We start from the raw sequence: 14,547 nt of genomic DNA on the forward strand, positions 1-14,547 counted from the left end.
CACAAAGCAGTATTATGTGTGGACGAGGCAACTGTCGCCTATGTCGTTCGACATTATCATAGTGTGGACGCCCCTTAAGAAGTTCCCTTTCTTAACTCAACCAGAACAAGATATTAAGGTCTGACGAAGTTTACGTAAAAAGACATCCTTTTCAGTACTTTTTACGAAGAAAGACATTAATGTTGATCACTCACAAGCGAGACATGTGATTCATAGGGCTGAAGTCTTCAAAAATGGTAAAAAGTGAAAAAAATAATATTAGGATGAAACCCATTAGAAAAAAAGGATTTCCGGCAAAACTACAAGTCCTATGGAAAAAAGGTAAATGGCAAAGTTGTTGGTAATAAAAAGATCTACAACTTTTGTATTCACAATTTTTTCATATAACCTCAAAATTTACGTAAAAAATTCAAATAACCAAGTTTTTGATTTTTGATTTTTATCTTTTTCAAAAGAAAAAATTTCTACGAAATTTGGTGAAAACTTACCTTTTTATGTCCCAAATACACTGTAATTTATTTGATTTAAAATATTTATTTTTTCACCTTATTTTGACTTAATATCAAAAGAGCCCCCTTATTTTCAATCGAAAATTCACTCGTCAAAATATCAGATTTTTTCAAAAAGTCGGTGTGCTTTTTGTTAGTTGAAATCTCCACTTTCTGATGGTGTAAAAAAATATATATTACTATAGTAAATGTTCTCAGAAAATGCAAAAAAAATCGAAAACAGTTCATCAATAGATCTTCCGATTTTATATGCATGATAAGTACTTATCTTCACACTGTTTTATTCATAATAATCACGTAGCCTGTTAGTTTTACTTATTTTTCTTCTACTCTGAATAAAATTATTATTATTATTATATCTACAACTCGTTTATTACATAAGTATTGACAGAGATATTGCCGTTTAAAGTAAACTCATAAAAACGGACAAAGCTTTTGAAACAACTAAATGATTCAACAAAAAAATAAAAATCCTGAAAACTGTGTTTTCTAGTTAAATCAAATCTTGCGTTAATTCTGGGACATCCTTTACAAAACAGTGGAACTGCCAAAAACACTTACTCGCTTTCAATGCTTCCAATAGAAATGCTATCCGCATCTGAAGAAGATACACTTTTGGACTTGCTGAAAGGTTTCGTCAGTTTTCCAAAACTCGGCCATGCGGACTTGATCATTTCGATGGAAACGGGATCTCAAAATATTTATAAAAACACTCGAACGAGCCAAGTCGGTATTGACTGACAATCGATTGAATGGTTTCGCGATAGTGACTAAATGGGAGTCGTTATCTCGGTTCATGATAAGTTACGATAGATAAATTGTTGTTGAATTTACGGCTTATCGTGAATGAGCAATGCAAAAATGGAAAATCGGAAAATGAGATCCAAATTTTCTGTAAAATTAGTTGATGCAGTATTTGGCTCGCCGATCCTATTCTGGAAATAGCTGTTAAACAATTACTTTCGTAATGAGACGGTCACATAATTGATTCATAAATAATGCTTACACGACCTTCATCTCGAAAACGTACATTATGGGATATCATAAATACATCTTTTTTATGATTAAAATATTTGGTAAAACATTGAACATCATAAGTATGTCTTTTATTCGATCATTTTCTTTGAGCTGATGAGAATACTTTTTTTTATTCAATTAAAATCTGTATTTATGTTCATTATGGGATATCATAAATACATCTTTTTCATAATTGAGATATTTGGTGTAAAAAAATCTGTTTAAAATCTGTTTTTCCGTTAATCAGCTGAAAAAACAGATTTCATACAGATTTCTTTTCAAACCAAATATTTCAATCATGAAAAAGATGTAAAAAAACATTGAACATCATAAATATATCTTTTATTAGATAATTGTCTTCAAACTGATGAAAATACATATTTTTTATTCAATTAAAATCTGTATTCATGCTCATTAGGGATATCATAAATACATCTTTTTCATGATTAAAATATTTGGTAAAACATTGAACACCATAAATATGTCTTTAATTAGATCATTTTCTTTGAGCTTATGAGAATACTCATTTTTTTATTCAATTAAAATTTGTATTTATGTTCATTATGAGATATCATAAATACATCTTCTACATGATTGAGATATTTGGTTTGAAAAAAAATTTGTTTAAAATCTGTTTTTCCGTTAATCAGCTGAAAAAACAGATTTTGAACAGATTTTTTTTCAAACCAAATATTTCAATCATGAAAAAGATGTAAAACATTGAACATCATAAATATGTCTTTTATTAGATAATTTTCTTCAAACTGATGAAAATACATATTTTTTTATTCAATTAAAATCTATATTCATGTTCATTATGGGATATCGTAAATACATCTTTTTCATGACTAAAATATTTGGTAAAACATTGAACATCATAAATATGTCCTTTATTAGATCATTTTCTTTGAGCTGAGGAGAATACTTTTTTTTATTCAATTAAAATCTGTATTTATGTTTATTATGGGATATCATAAATACATCTTTTTCATGATTAAAATATTTGGTATAACATAGAACATCATAAATATGTTCATTATGGGATATCATTCAATTCAATTCGGTTTATTGTCTCAAGAAACAATGAATGCTTATAATTAGGGACAATAACTAACTACAAAGTATAATAAAATAACAGAAATAACATACTTTACAATGAACACATAAATACATCTTTTTCATTATTCAAATATTTGGTAAAACATTGAACATCATAAATAAGTCTTTTATTAGATCTTTTTTATTTAAGTTGATGAGAATACATATTTTTTTATTCAATTAAAATCTGTATTTATGTTGATGAATCAAAAATGTTGCAAAAGAATGATTTATTTTCGTATCTTTACAGAAAGAAAATAAACAAACAACTCAAGATGAAGGCTAGTAAGCTGTTGCAGAAGTTTCCTCTGTTTTTATGAGTCTAATTTAAACTGTAATATCTCCGTGAATATTTATACAATTTATTCAAAATAAGCGCCTGTTGAATCAGTGCTTAGAGCGTCAACTTTTCATCACACGTGACAACACGATCAACGATCTCCACGTTGAGTAGGTATGCGAGGTTTGTACAGCTGGTAAAGTCGAAGTAACTGATATAGTAATTCTTAAAGCTATCGGTGAACTCGAAGGCAAAAAAAACCAATACAAAGAAATGATGCCGCTACGAATTAATCCACGTGGACTGAAGAACTGGCGGTTCGTATTGGATAATTTTTACTAACCGAGTTTTATGATTGACTGGTCAAACCACCAACATTGACATAAAAACTTGGCAAGTTGACTTGGGTGTCACACCAATAGGTGGTTCCACTTATGTTTCGTTTGCGTTCACGCAGCTATTTTTATCAAGTACTCTGGTTTTTCACATTTTGTCTTCAATCGAGGACCGCCTGCCCGGTACTGACGATGCTCAATAGGCTGAAACAGCTATCTACCGGTGGCTCTTAATTGAAATCAATATGGGAATGATCAGGAAGTACTTATCTATTTATACACACATCGGAAAAGTCTAGGGATATTTTTATAACATACTAAATATCATAAAAATAAATGCATGAGGTCGTTTAATTTCGATTAAATTGGTACACTCGACCACCCTGTAGATTTCTATGGGTTGAACAAAGCCTGCAAAAACGGTAACTAATCTTTTATCAAGTTTTTTACAAACTGTAGGTTATCGGCTAAAATGAATAATCTGAAAGTGTCGAATTTATACATTCTATGCAGTTCTTGCTCAGCAATTGAACTGGAAATATTGTGCTTTAACATGCAACGCCATCACTTACCATTGGCTGTGATGAATAGAGCTGTAGGGCTTCTTCAAGGTGGCATCCGACAAAATGATGTAGCTCTTCGTTTGGGGGTCTCCCAAAGTGTTATCAGTCGATTGTGGCGGCGTTTCCGGGAAACTGGCAGTCCAGCCGAACAACATCCAGGGCGAGGACGCGCTACAACTGCAGTTCAAGACCGGTTTTTGGTCTTAACCGCAAGAAGACAACCGGCAATCACAGCACCTGAGTTGGTTAACGTGTTGCAGCCAGCAGACGCACCAGGTAACCATTGGTCGTGATACTGTCAGAAATCGACTGCATGAAGCAGATCTCCACAACAGAAGGCCACTTAGATGTCCACCTTTGTCGGGAGGCAATCGCGGTAGAAGATTAGAGTGGTGTCAAGAACATCAAAACTGGGATGCAAATGATTGGGCCACAGTTTTGTATACAGACGTATCCAGATTTGGATTTCATCCAGATTCTCGTCGAGTAAGACTGTGGAGACGACCTGGAAATAATGAACGTTTGAGACACGTCCAGGAAGTCCACACATACAGAGGTGGTACAGTAATGCTATGGGGCGGAATCATGATCGGCGGCAGAACCGATCTCGTTTTTCCAAATCGCTCCCTCACAGCTCGACAGTACCTCGACACCATTCTTCTACCTATCGTCCGTCCGTTTGCTGGTGCTGTTGGTGAAAACTTCCATCTAATGCACGATAATGCTCGTCCACATGTCGCGCGTCTAGTGACTGACTGGCTCACCAACGAAGGAGTTGATGTATTGGCATGGCCAGCACAATCACCGGACCTGAATCCCATCGAGCATGTGCGGGACATGCTTCAACGAAGAATTACTCCGCATATGAGGAACATTCACACAACGTTTCAATCGAGAGAGCTCTTAATCGCCGAATGAGCAAATGTACCTCAACAAGACATTGAAAATCTCATTTTGTCGATGCACGATAGATGTAGGGCCGTAATAAACCAGCGTGGAGGCCATACTTTGTACTGATTCCAATTTTTTTTGTATCATGATTTTTTTTCGGGGTGCCAAAGAAGAGCCATATGTTTTTTTAGTTTTGCTTATATGCGCACTCAGTATTTTTGACCATTTGATAAATTTTGTTGTAAGTTACATTCGTTTAATAATCACCCGTCAACTTTTTTTTCCTAAAGCGATCTAAAAAAAATTATTGCCATTTTTAAAAATATCCCTAGACTTTTCTATATATATATATATATATATATATATATATATATATATATATATATATATATATATATATATATATATATATATATATATATATATATATTTCAATATTAAATTCTACAAAAAGGATTTGAAGCTTTATATCTTCTATTAATTATCTGCGAGCTCTTTCGACAGTTGGTAGTACTGTCATCTTCTGGCACTCCTCAAACTCATCCTTTTTGTAGAATTTAATATTGAAATACTCAAAATAAAGGAAAATTAGTTGCATCAATCAAAATATATATATATATATATATATATATATATATATATATATATATATATATATATATATATATATATATATATATTCCTGGGCTACATCTAACATGACCACGTAGGCAGCTATAGCTATAACCACAAATGTGCGGTTGGCTTTTGTTGTTGACTCCGTGCGTATGTGTTGTTTCCTACTTTCGGCAAACAAGTGTTGCCCATCTTTACATTTGGCTGCACCGCGCTGATGAGGCCAATAGCCAGAAACACGTGTCCGCGGTTTGCCCCTATTTTTTGAGTGTTGTGTCCACGAGTTATTTCATTCTTGATTTGTATCATACAAACTCGATAGTTATTGTGATTCGTATATAATCAGAAATGATTATTGAATAACAAAATTAGTTAGCTTCGTAACTATTTTATTAAATGGGAACTGCTGGAAAGTAGGGTGCACTATATAGTTTACTTGAACTATAAATCTAGCTATGCCTCTGAGAGGCATGAACGATGAAGAGGATGGTAACTGTCCACTTCCAAATTTACCAGGGAGTACAATCGGCTTGGTTTGGATAAATTCGCCAAGTGTTGAAAACTACATATAATATACCAGAAGGGAACGGGAACCTCAATGTTTTTTTTTCATGCAGCTGGAAAATGATTAAAAATAATGATTGTACTATCACGATGTTCACTACACGAGTTCCTCGATGTTATTTAGGCTGATCTACTGCGAATCTGATACGCAGAGGCAGAGCTAGATTTGCCAAGCGGTATCTACCTTTTTGGTAATTCCCAAATGATCTTTCCCAATGCTATGGATGTTGTTTTATCTATAATATAGTGTATTAAACCAGTCTTAATGTGTAAAGAACCTCACAAACGTTTCAAGACATTTTATACAACGAAAAAAAATAACCTTAGAAATTCGATCAAGAACTTACTTGTCACATTTGGTGAAAACCGAATGACTGGGGCTGGAATGGATAGGAGAAAGTGAGCAGCCAGGGTTTAGGGTTGTCTGGAGGCTCTCCGGGCTGAGGGAGGTTCCTGCCGTCGAGCATAGCACCTCCTGTGGGGTGCTTGGAGCCGAACGAGCCCCCGCGCTCCCAAAGTTTCCAGAAGACCTGAAAAAAAAATAGAAAGGATGATATATTTTATAGAACCGGTAGGAGAAGAAAATAGTGGATATAGGTTGATCAAGAATACTTGAAATTTTGTGAAGGAGCAAGCATAGATACAGAATCTACTGTTGCCTAGGATATTGATGAAGAAGGATATTATTCAATAATAGCAATAATCAAATCCAATGTGAATCGCTACTTTCGCACAGGCACTGCTCTGAGATCGCCTTAAAGATTTTCCTATAGTGCTTGTGTTTCGCCCAAAAAAAAAACATATACAGCTTGTGAAATCTAGGAAGCGACTTTAAAGTCTCGGCTTAGGGCCTCCCCTAAGATGTGCGTTCGTTAGGAGACTGTGTGAGAGAGACAGAGAGATGACAAGCTGTATACTTCAATTCAATCAAGTGATCTATCGTCGCGTCGTTCTACATTCATTTCAGTAATAGGATCATATACTGAATTCGTACAAGTGTATCTGTATTATAGTTAGCTTGGAAAATACATTCAACTCTCTCACATTCCCATTTAATCCACAATAGGTATAAGTTTCCCGGATATTTGATAAACAAAGGAATTACGAATTGGCGTGTCATCACTTTGCGGGCTTCGAGGAAATGAACACTTTCTATCATAAACACCTGGCTAAAACAATCGATAGTATCATCACGATGATGATTCGAAAATTAAATAGCGTTTCAGTGTATGGAGGCAGGTGGTTATCAGTTTGAGAGCTTTTGAACAACTAGATAAGTAAGTGAACACAATAAAAAAAAAATACATTTCTTCCTAAAAGCTCTATACACAGGGTATACCTTGAATGATGTCATTAACTTCCAGTGGTGATTACTTGTCATATTTTATGAAAAAATATATTCATGTGAACCTGTACCCTAACTTGCTTTGTTTCAGAGTAACGGGGTGTTAAAGTTTTACTTAAAACATTGTAGTTTATTGTATTTCAATGAATCAATCAATCAAACAATTTATTCAATTCACATACATATTCTAGTCTATAATAGATGTTAGCATATCTTTAATAATAATTACAGTAGATTAAAAAAAATTAAAAAACAAATAAATAAGTGGTGGTGTTCAGTTCTTGGGAAACGCCTAAGCAAAGCTTGTGTTGCATATTTTCCCAGATCTGAAGACAACCATGAATGTAAGTGAGAAAAAAAAACTATTCATTCCTTTCAGTAAGAAATAAAAATTTATAATAAAAAAATAATAGAAAGCAATGATCAACCTGAAGAAGTATTCAACCATGATTTAAAAAAAAAACGGTTCCCTAATTTTAATATTCAGTTGTAAAAAACGATTGTTAACTAACAAACGCATTTTTTAGCAACAAAGAAATTTTTTAAAAAACCATTTTTTTTCTAAAAATCATGATTTTTTTCAATTAACATAATGCAAAACAAAATTTTCGAATTGCTTATAAACAATGTATTTGTTTATAATAAATTTATTAACAATAGCTGTAAAAAATTAAAAAAAAAATATTATTAATTAGTTTTTAGCCATGAGACATTGAAACAATAAAAAATATATAAAAAAAATGTATTCTATTTTTTATAAAATTATAATTTTCAATTGTTATTAAAAAAATAGAAAATAACAATTTTTTTCATTTTGGCAACGGTAATCTATTTTTTTGCCTATTAAGGATAACTTCACCAAAGGAAAAAAATGCCAGGTTTTTAGTTTAATAATTATAGGGATTTTTATATTAACTTTCAATTCAGAAAAAGTTATTAGTTAACAAATTTATAGTTAACGTTAAAATTGGGATAAAAATTTTTTGACTGCGGATTATTGTTTATTAATGTATCCCAACATTACATGAATTATTTCATTCCCTAATATTTACATTTAATATATTAAAATATTTTTTTTGTTTTATGTCAGAGTGATGAAAGGCGCCCGGAAGCCAGACTACCCGCTTTTGGCTCTATTTTCAGGGCTCTGTAAAAATTATAAATAATCGAGATACAGTTTCGGGAGTCGAGGCTTTTTTTACGATCTTTTCAAATCTTTTTTTCAAATTTCCAAAATTTTGAAAATGTTCCGAGATATGAAGAGGAAACTAAAGCCCCATTTTTTTTTCACTTAATTGTTTATAACTTTTGTAATTTTTATCGGCGCGTTTTCGGACCTTTCCTTAAACTTTCTAGGCAAAAATACGAATCGAATGACACCTTGGTCGTAATTTTTGGACAGGGCTGAAAAATGTCACCAAAAAGAGCTAAATCGAGTACATGTGAAACAGACTATACGTGCCTTCTAGTTTAAAGGACATATATTTTGGGAAGCGCCTCTGTAGGGCTTCTAGTTGATTTATATGAAACTATCCGAAACTTTTGGTTACGTGTCACAATCAACAGTCACTTCATTCCAGAATAAATTGCAATAAACTTATTAAATCATCATACTTGCTCACCATTTTCAAATCAAAGGTATTATACCGCCTCGAAGCACACACAGTTTACCTCAACATGAAAATATAACGGCCAACTTGATCTGATGTAATTTTCAAGCGTAACGTAAAAACCCCAGTCCATGGCCAGTTGCTCATAAATCGGAACAAATAAGAAATATGCAATTATGTATTTTAATTAACAAGATCGGTAGAATGAAATTCAATCAATGGATTATCTCCTTCGATATACAGTGTGTTTATTAAACATACGTCAAAAAATTAAGGGATTATTCTAAGGATATTTTGTCCTTTGATGATTCTTGACAGGGCGGGGCGCTTTGTTATGAAGATACTGAGCGACAGTAACAGTAACAATTTTGGTAATTTAATTTAACGTAGCCGAAATAAAAGTATAACGTACTACACTGAACCTACCAAGTTATAAAAAATCTAACAATTCCATTGGTATAGTCGAAGTAACTGATATTGTGCATACTTAAAGTGTCAGCGTTCTCAATGGCCAAAAAAACCAATACAGAGAAATGAAGCCGCTGTCAACTAGTCCACGTGGACTGAAGAATTGGCGGTTCGTATTGGTTAATTTTCACTAACCGAGTTTTATGATTGGCTGAAGAGTCATAAAATTAAATTTGAAGTCATTTTACTGTGACCAACAGAATGTAGCGATGAGTACCGCCGTCAGTGTTCAGTTCAGGAACTGATCGCGATTTGAGAGTTGAAATACGATATTGGTGAAGTTATAATTACTTAAAATTTTTGTTATTTGTTTAAAATGTGGCGTCCTTGGACAAGTACTAATAGTAATAACGAGTGTGATTACAATGCGGACTTTTTCCTGTGTAGTGATTCCAATAGCGATGGTGAACAATGCGAAAAAGAGTTACCAGTGAATAAGATTCGGATGCATTTGAATATTGAAACACAGAGAGTATGTTTCGATGTATTAAACACATGCTAATATTTAAGGAGGTAATTCTTAGACCCATTTTAAGGAAAAAACGTCCTATGGACGTATGTCCTAAACGCCTTAACTTTTGAGATACAGGGTGGCAAAGTTTTTAATAATAACTGAGATAATTTTGTAGACATCTTTGGCATATTTGGTACATATGTTCCATGCCTCAAGGCGCACTTTCTGATGTACAATTTTCTTAATTTTCTCTGCCAGTGGCGTACGTACGAGTTTTGAAATTTATATTTTTGGAGAAAAAAATACTACGCCACTGCTTTATTTCGGATTAAAAATTATTTTTAAAATCTCCATACATTTTCGAGCACATTTGATTTGCTGGGTTTTCTTTGTCCGACGCATGGTTTTCGCTCAAAAAATTAAAAATCGCTTTCCTTAAGGATAAATTCCTTAAAAATCTGATGCGGTATCGTGCATCGACTGAAAGCAAACTAAGAGATCAGATTTGTTGCAAAATAATTGAGGATCTAAAAGGTATTTGTTTGTTGTCAGATACACTGTTCTCAATCAAAATTACGTCATAACGCAGCACCGCTTGATAATTTTTGAAAACATAAATTTAGTTATCCTGGAATAAATGACGTGTAGCAGAATTTATTTACTGCACCTCTTGGAAATATGGAGTTTGTCGATATGTGATTTCTTTCAAAGATTAAAAGCAGAAAAAACAGCGTACCCACCATAGCAATAAAAAACGAATTCTCTGTATGTACAAACGTCAGTAGCTAATATTGATGTTGGTTTAAAGTAAGGTGTTGGTGTTAAAAACTGTCACAGCGCGTTTTGATTGATTTTGAAGTGTTATTGAAGTTATTTTGGTAGTCCGCTGTCTTTGTGAATATCAGTAAATATGGTAAATTATACGAATGCGGAAATGGCGCAAATGCATTACGTATATGGCCTTGCCGATGGTAATGCAACAGAAGCCAGGCGCATTTATCAGGAAAGATATCCTAATCGTGCCTTTCCAGATAGCCGAACCTTTTCAAATATTCATCGTCGACTTGTGGAAACTGGTAGTTTCAAGAAAGGGACTCCGGAAGGTAGAACTCGTGTCGTAAGAACTCCTGAAATTGAGGAAGCGGTGCTGCAAGAAATTGAGGAACATCCTGAGACGAGTACGAGGAAGATCGCTAGAACTCTGGAAATTTGTCATCAAATTGTTTGGCGTATTTTGGTTGATTTTTTGTTATACCCATACCATATTTCAAGAGTGCAGGCATTACTCCCCAGAGATTTTCCACAGCGTGTGAACTTCAGTCAGTGGTATCTACAAAGTATTGCAGTAAATCCGCAGTTTGAGACACAAATTTTGTTCACAGACGAAGCAAATTTTTCTCGGAATGCCATTCAAAATTTACATAACAATCATGTGCGGGCTGAAGAAAATCCCCATGCAATAACCGAAACCCAGTGCAGGTGGGCACTTCCAACAATTTTTATAATCAGTTTTGGTATTATTACCGATTAACAAATTTGTGCTATTTGTTTAGACTTACTGTCACAAAATAAAATAAAACTCGTTTTTGTGAAAAATTTATTATTTTGCAGATTATGTTTTCAAATATTATTAGGGAATTGGTAATGCGTTATGAAGGAATTTTCAGATTCTCATTCATTTTAGAATTGATCTAATTTCTTAATTTGCTTTCTGTCGATTTTTATTTTTTTGAGTGAAAATCATGCGTCGGACAAAGAAATACCAGGAGATCAAATTTTCTCAAAAATAAATGAGGATTTTAAAAATGATTTTATTTTGAATAGAAAGCATTGGCGTAGTACTTTTTCCCCAAAAATATTCAATGCGAAACCCGTAGGGATGCCACTGTTTGAAAAAATACAAATTTGTGTACATCAGAAAATGCGCCTTGAGGCATGGAACATATGTACCAAATATGCCAAGGATGTCTACAAAATTATCTCAGTTATTATTAAAAAACTGATTATTTTTGAAAACTTTGTCACCCTGTATCTCAAAAGTTGAGGCGTTTAGGACATACGTCCATAGGAAGTTTTTTTCTTAAAATGGGTGCGGATGGAGCGTATCATGATGTCAATAAAAATTGACAATTATTTATAATCATTGATTTATCGATAGTTCATCAACTATATATGGCGCGTTTTCGACCGGAGGCACCGGTTGACCTGAAGTGATGCTGTGACCGCGTGCTCTCCGCCCTCTATCTCGAAAACGGTTCACCGTATAAAAAATTTTTTAAACAAAATTTGTAGACAATTTTGTATCCTACAATATTGATAATGAATACAAATAGCAAAAAACCCATAGGAAATGAGATATTTCCAAAAAAAGCGCAAAAAACCGATTTTTGTGACCTTTGACCTTGAAATTTAATAGTTGCTTACACCCTACCATAAGTAGGTTTTGAGACAACTTTAAGGGTGTCAATATACAAGTATTTACAGACTTACAGCTGGGTATCTCGAATTCCGAGGTGAACTTACTATAATGACTGGACTATTGGTAAATTTCGGGCCGTGAAGATAGAAAAAATAATAGTAGAAAACAATAAGCACAATATTGAAACGAATTAAAGAATTAACTCTTACATTATTTAAGTGTTGTTTCCTTTCATTTGGGACCTTGGTCCAAAGTAGAATAATTCCCATTATTAATTTTACAATTACCAAAATTTATTTTTGTTTGTGCATATCCTAACGGGCTTAAGCATTCAGCTCAGTAAGCTTAGTAAGAAAATTAATATATTATAGTAACTTATCCCTCGGCTTTCATTTTTTCGAAAGTTGGGAAATTTTGCTGGTGGGTTTGGGAAAATTTGGATTCCCTTCCCCCCCTGGTTTTTCTTTTCGCTACGGCCCTGTAGGACTGTCACAAAAGCAATGAGATTCCTACAACTGAAATCATAGGGAAGAAATTGAATACTTCCGGCCATAACGTGAGCTGCTGTGACAAAACTCTTCAGAATTGGATAAAGAAACTAGTATTTAGATTTAAAATAATAAACAAACGTCAAGCAGTTATGGAAAGCAGTGGAATTGCGTAACAAATACTTAGAACAAATAACTAAAGATAGACAAGAACAACGGCAAATTTTGTATTTGGACGAAACTTGGTATGACAGTTAGGGATCGACCGATACCGATATTTATATCGGCCATCGGTGATATCGGCCTCATTGGCCGATTATCGTATCGGCCGATATCAAAAGCCGAAAGACCGATAGACCGATATATTTTCTTATTGGAAAAAAAATCAATTTGAAAAATGAATGAAAAAAATACACTTCCATCAGAAATATATCTTTATTGCCAATAAAAAGTATGTAACGTAAAATCAACTAAATTCTTTGACTAGTATTTAAAAATTAATAAAATAAAACCCTATGCGGATTGCAACTATAAGGTAAAATTATTTCACCTTACTAAAATACAAAAATAACTGATTAATACTGATAATTTAGTTTTGGTAGGTTGTGATGCAAAAACAATAAGCTTTCTGCCCTATCAGGTGTTAGCCTGCTACGTTTTGCATCATAAATATTACCAGCTTCAGAGAAAACTTGTTCGCTGGGGACACTTCCAGCTGGTGCAGATAGGTATATGGCAGCCTGCGGAAAAAGATTGGGAAATCTTAATTTATTGTCGTTCCACCACTGAACGGGATTTTTATTTCTGGAAATTATTGGATGACTTTGATATAATTTAATTTCATCATCCAGTACCTCAACAAAAGCAGACCTTTGTTTTCGTTTTCGCTTCGAACTTCCTGATGTGCCTTCACCAGCAAAATGTTCGTAAGATTCCCAAAATAAATCATGCACAGACTTTGATGCACCTGAATCCCTTTCCATAGCTAGCAATTTTACTAGTGGCATATTGTCCTCCCCATCACTTTCACCATCCGTAATAGTTTCGATAATGCCGCTGCCTCCCTCTTGAACAGTAATTTTTCTTTTTAATATTTCATAGATTGGTCCGCCTTCATTGTCAAAAAAACTGTTCTTGAAACGTGGATCCAACAACGTGGCCAGCGTAAAACTTTCTTCAGTAAAAATATGGTTGAATTGTTTTTCCAAGTTTTTTTGTAGATCACTCCTCAATGTGTCTACACCAGAAAATATGGCACTTTTTGAACGGTTGCTCAAGTACGAATCTAATGTTTTAACTAGGGGTATCACCTCTGATATGCAACACTCCCTGTTACTTGAGAGTTTAGTTATTTCCTCAAAGGGTTGTAAAAGGTTGATAAGCTTTTGAACCAAATCCCATTGGTGGAATGTTAGGTCTGTCAAATCTGGATTATCCAAGATATAAATACTGATAACTTTTTTTTGTTCTAGTAATCGTTCCAGCATGTAATAGGTTTAGTTCCATCTGGGACATTCATTTGTTCTTGTAGCTTTTTGAGTGTATCACAAGCAGTTGCAGAGTGATTGAAATGAGTCACAATTCTCCTTGCTTTGGCAATAACATCTATTACTGCCCTTTGGCAATCAATGGAGTCTTTTATTGTTAATTGTAAAGTGTGAACAAAACAACCCTGATATTTCATTATAGCGCCGACGATCCCTTTTTTCATATTGGAGGCGTTATCTGCCAACAAGAGGTGAATTTGGCTTTTTTTCAATTTCCATTGGTCTAATAGACTTTGAAGCATCTCAGATATGGTGTCACCTGTATGGGTGCCTGGAAAACCTCTACAAGCTAGAACAAATGACTCTCGGTGACTAGATACATTTTTATTCCAAAAATGAGCCGT

The 14,547-nt window shown here is 33.8% G+C and overlaps 2 protein-coding genes across 5 annotated transcripts in view; both read right to left on the reverse strand.

Annotated features, from left to right (window-relative positions):
* Nucleotides 1-14,547, reverse strand: part of LOC111514073 (uncharacterized) — a 69,671-nt gene that overhangs the window by 32,586 nt on the left and 22,538 nt on the right. For 3 of the 4 annotated variants that reach the window (XM_074177503.1, XM_074177502.1, XM_074177504.1), the window contains one exon: nt 6,220-6,402. In XM_074177503.1, the coding sequence (XP_074033604.1) occupies nt 6,220-6,402 (183 nt within the window). Of the gene's footprint in view, nt 1-1,070; nt 1,270-6,219; nt 6,403-14,547 lie in introns of those variants that run through there. The other variant, XM_074177505.1, reaches the window with a different exon arrangement.
* On the reverse strand, nt 13,103-14,151 carry LOC141483126 (zinc finger BED domain-containing protein 4-like). The gene has a single exon (XM_074177488.1). The coding sequence runs from the start codon at nt 14,141-14,143 to the stop codon at nt 13,232-13,234; it is 912 nt and encodes a 303-aa protein (XP_074033589.1). The 5' UTR covers nt 14,144-14,151; the 3' UTR covers nt 13,103-13,231.

Source organism: Leptinotarsa decemlineata, unplaced genomic scaffold (assembly GCF_025532065.1).
Source record: "Leptinotarsa decemlineata unplaced genomic scaffold, Ldec_3_MD MMD2_tig00002974_RagTag_RagTag, whole genome shotgun sequence".
NCBI lineage: Eukaryota > Metazoa > Arthropoda > Insecta > Coleoptera > Chrysomelidae > Leptinotarsa > Leptinotarsa decemlineata.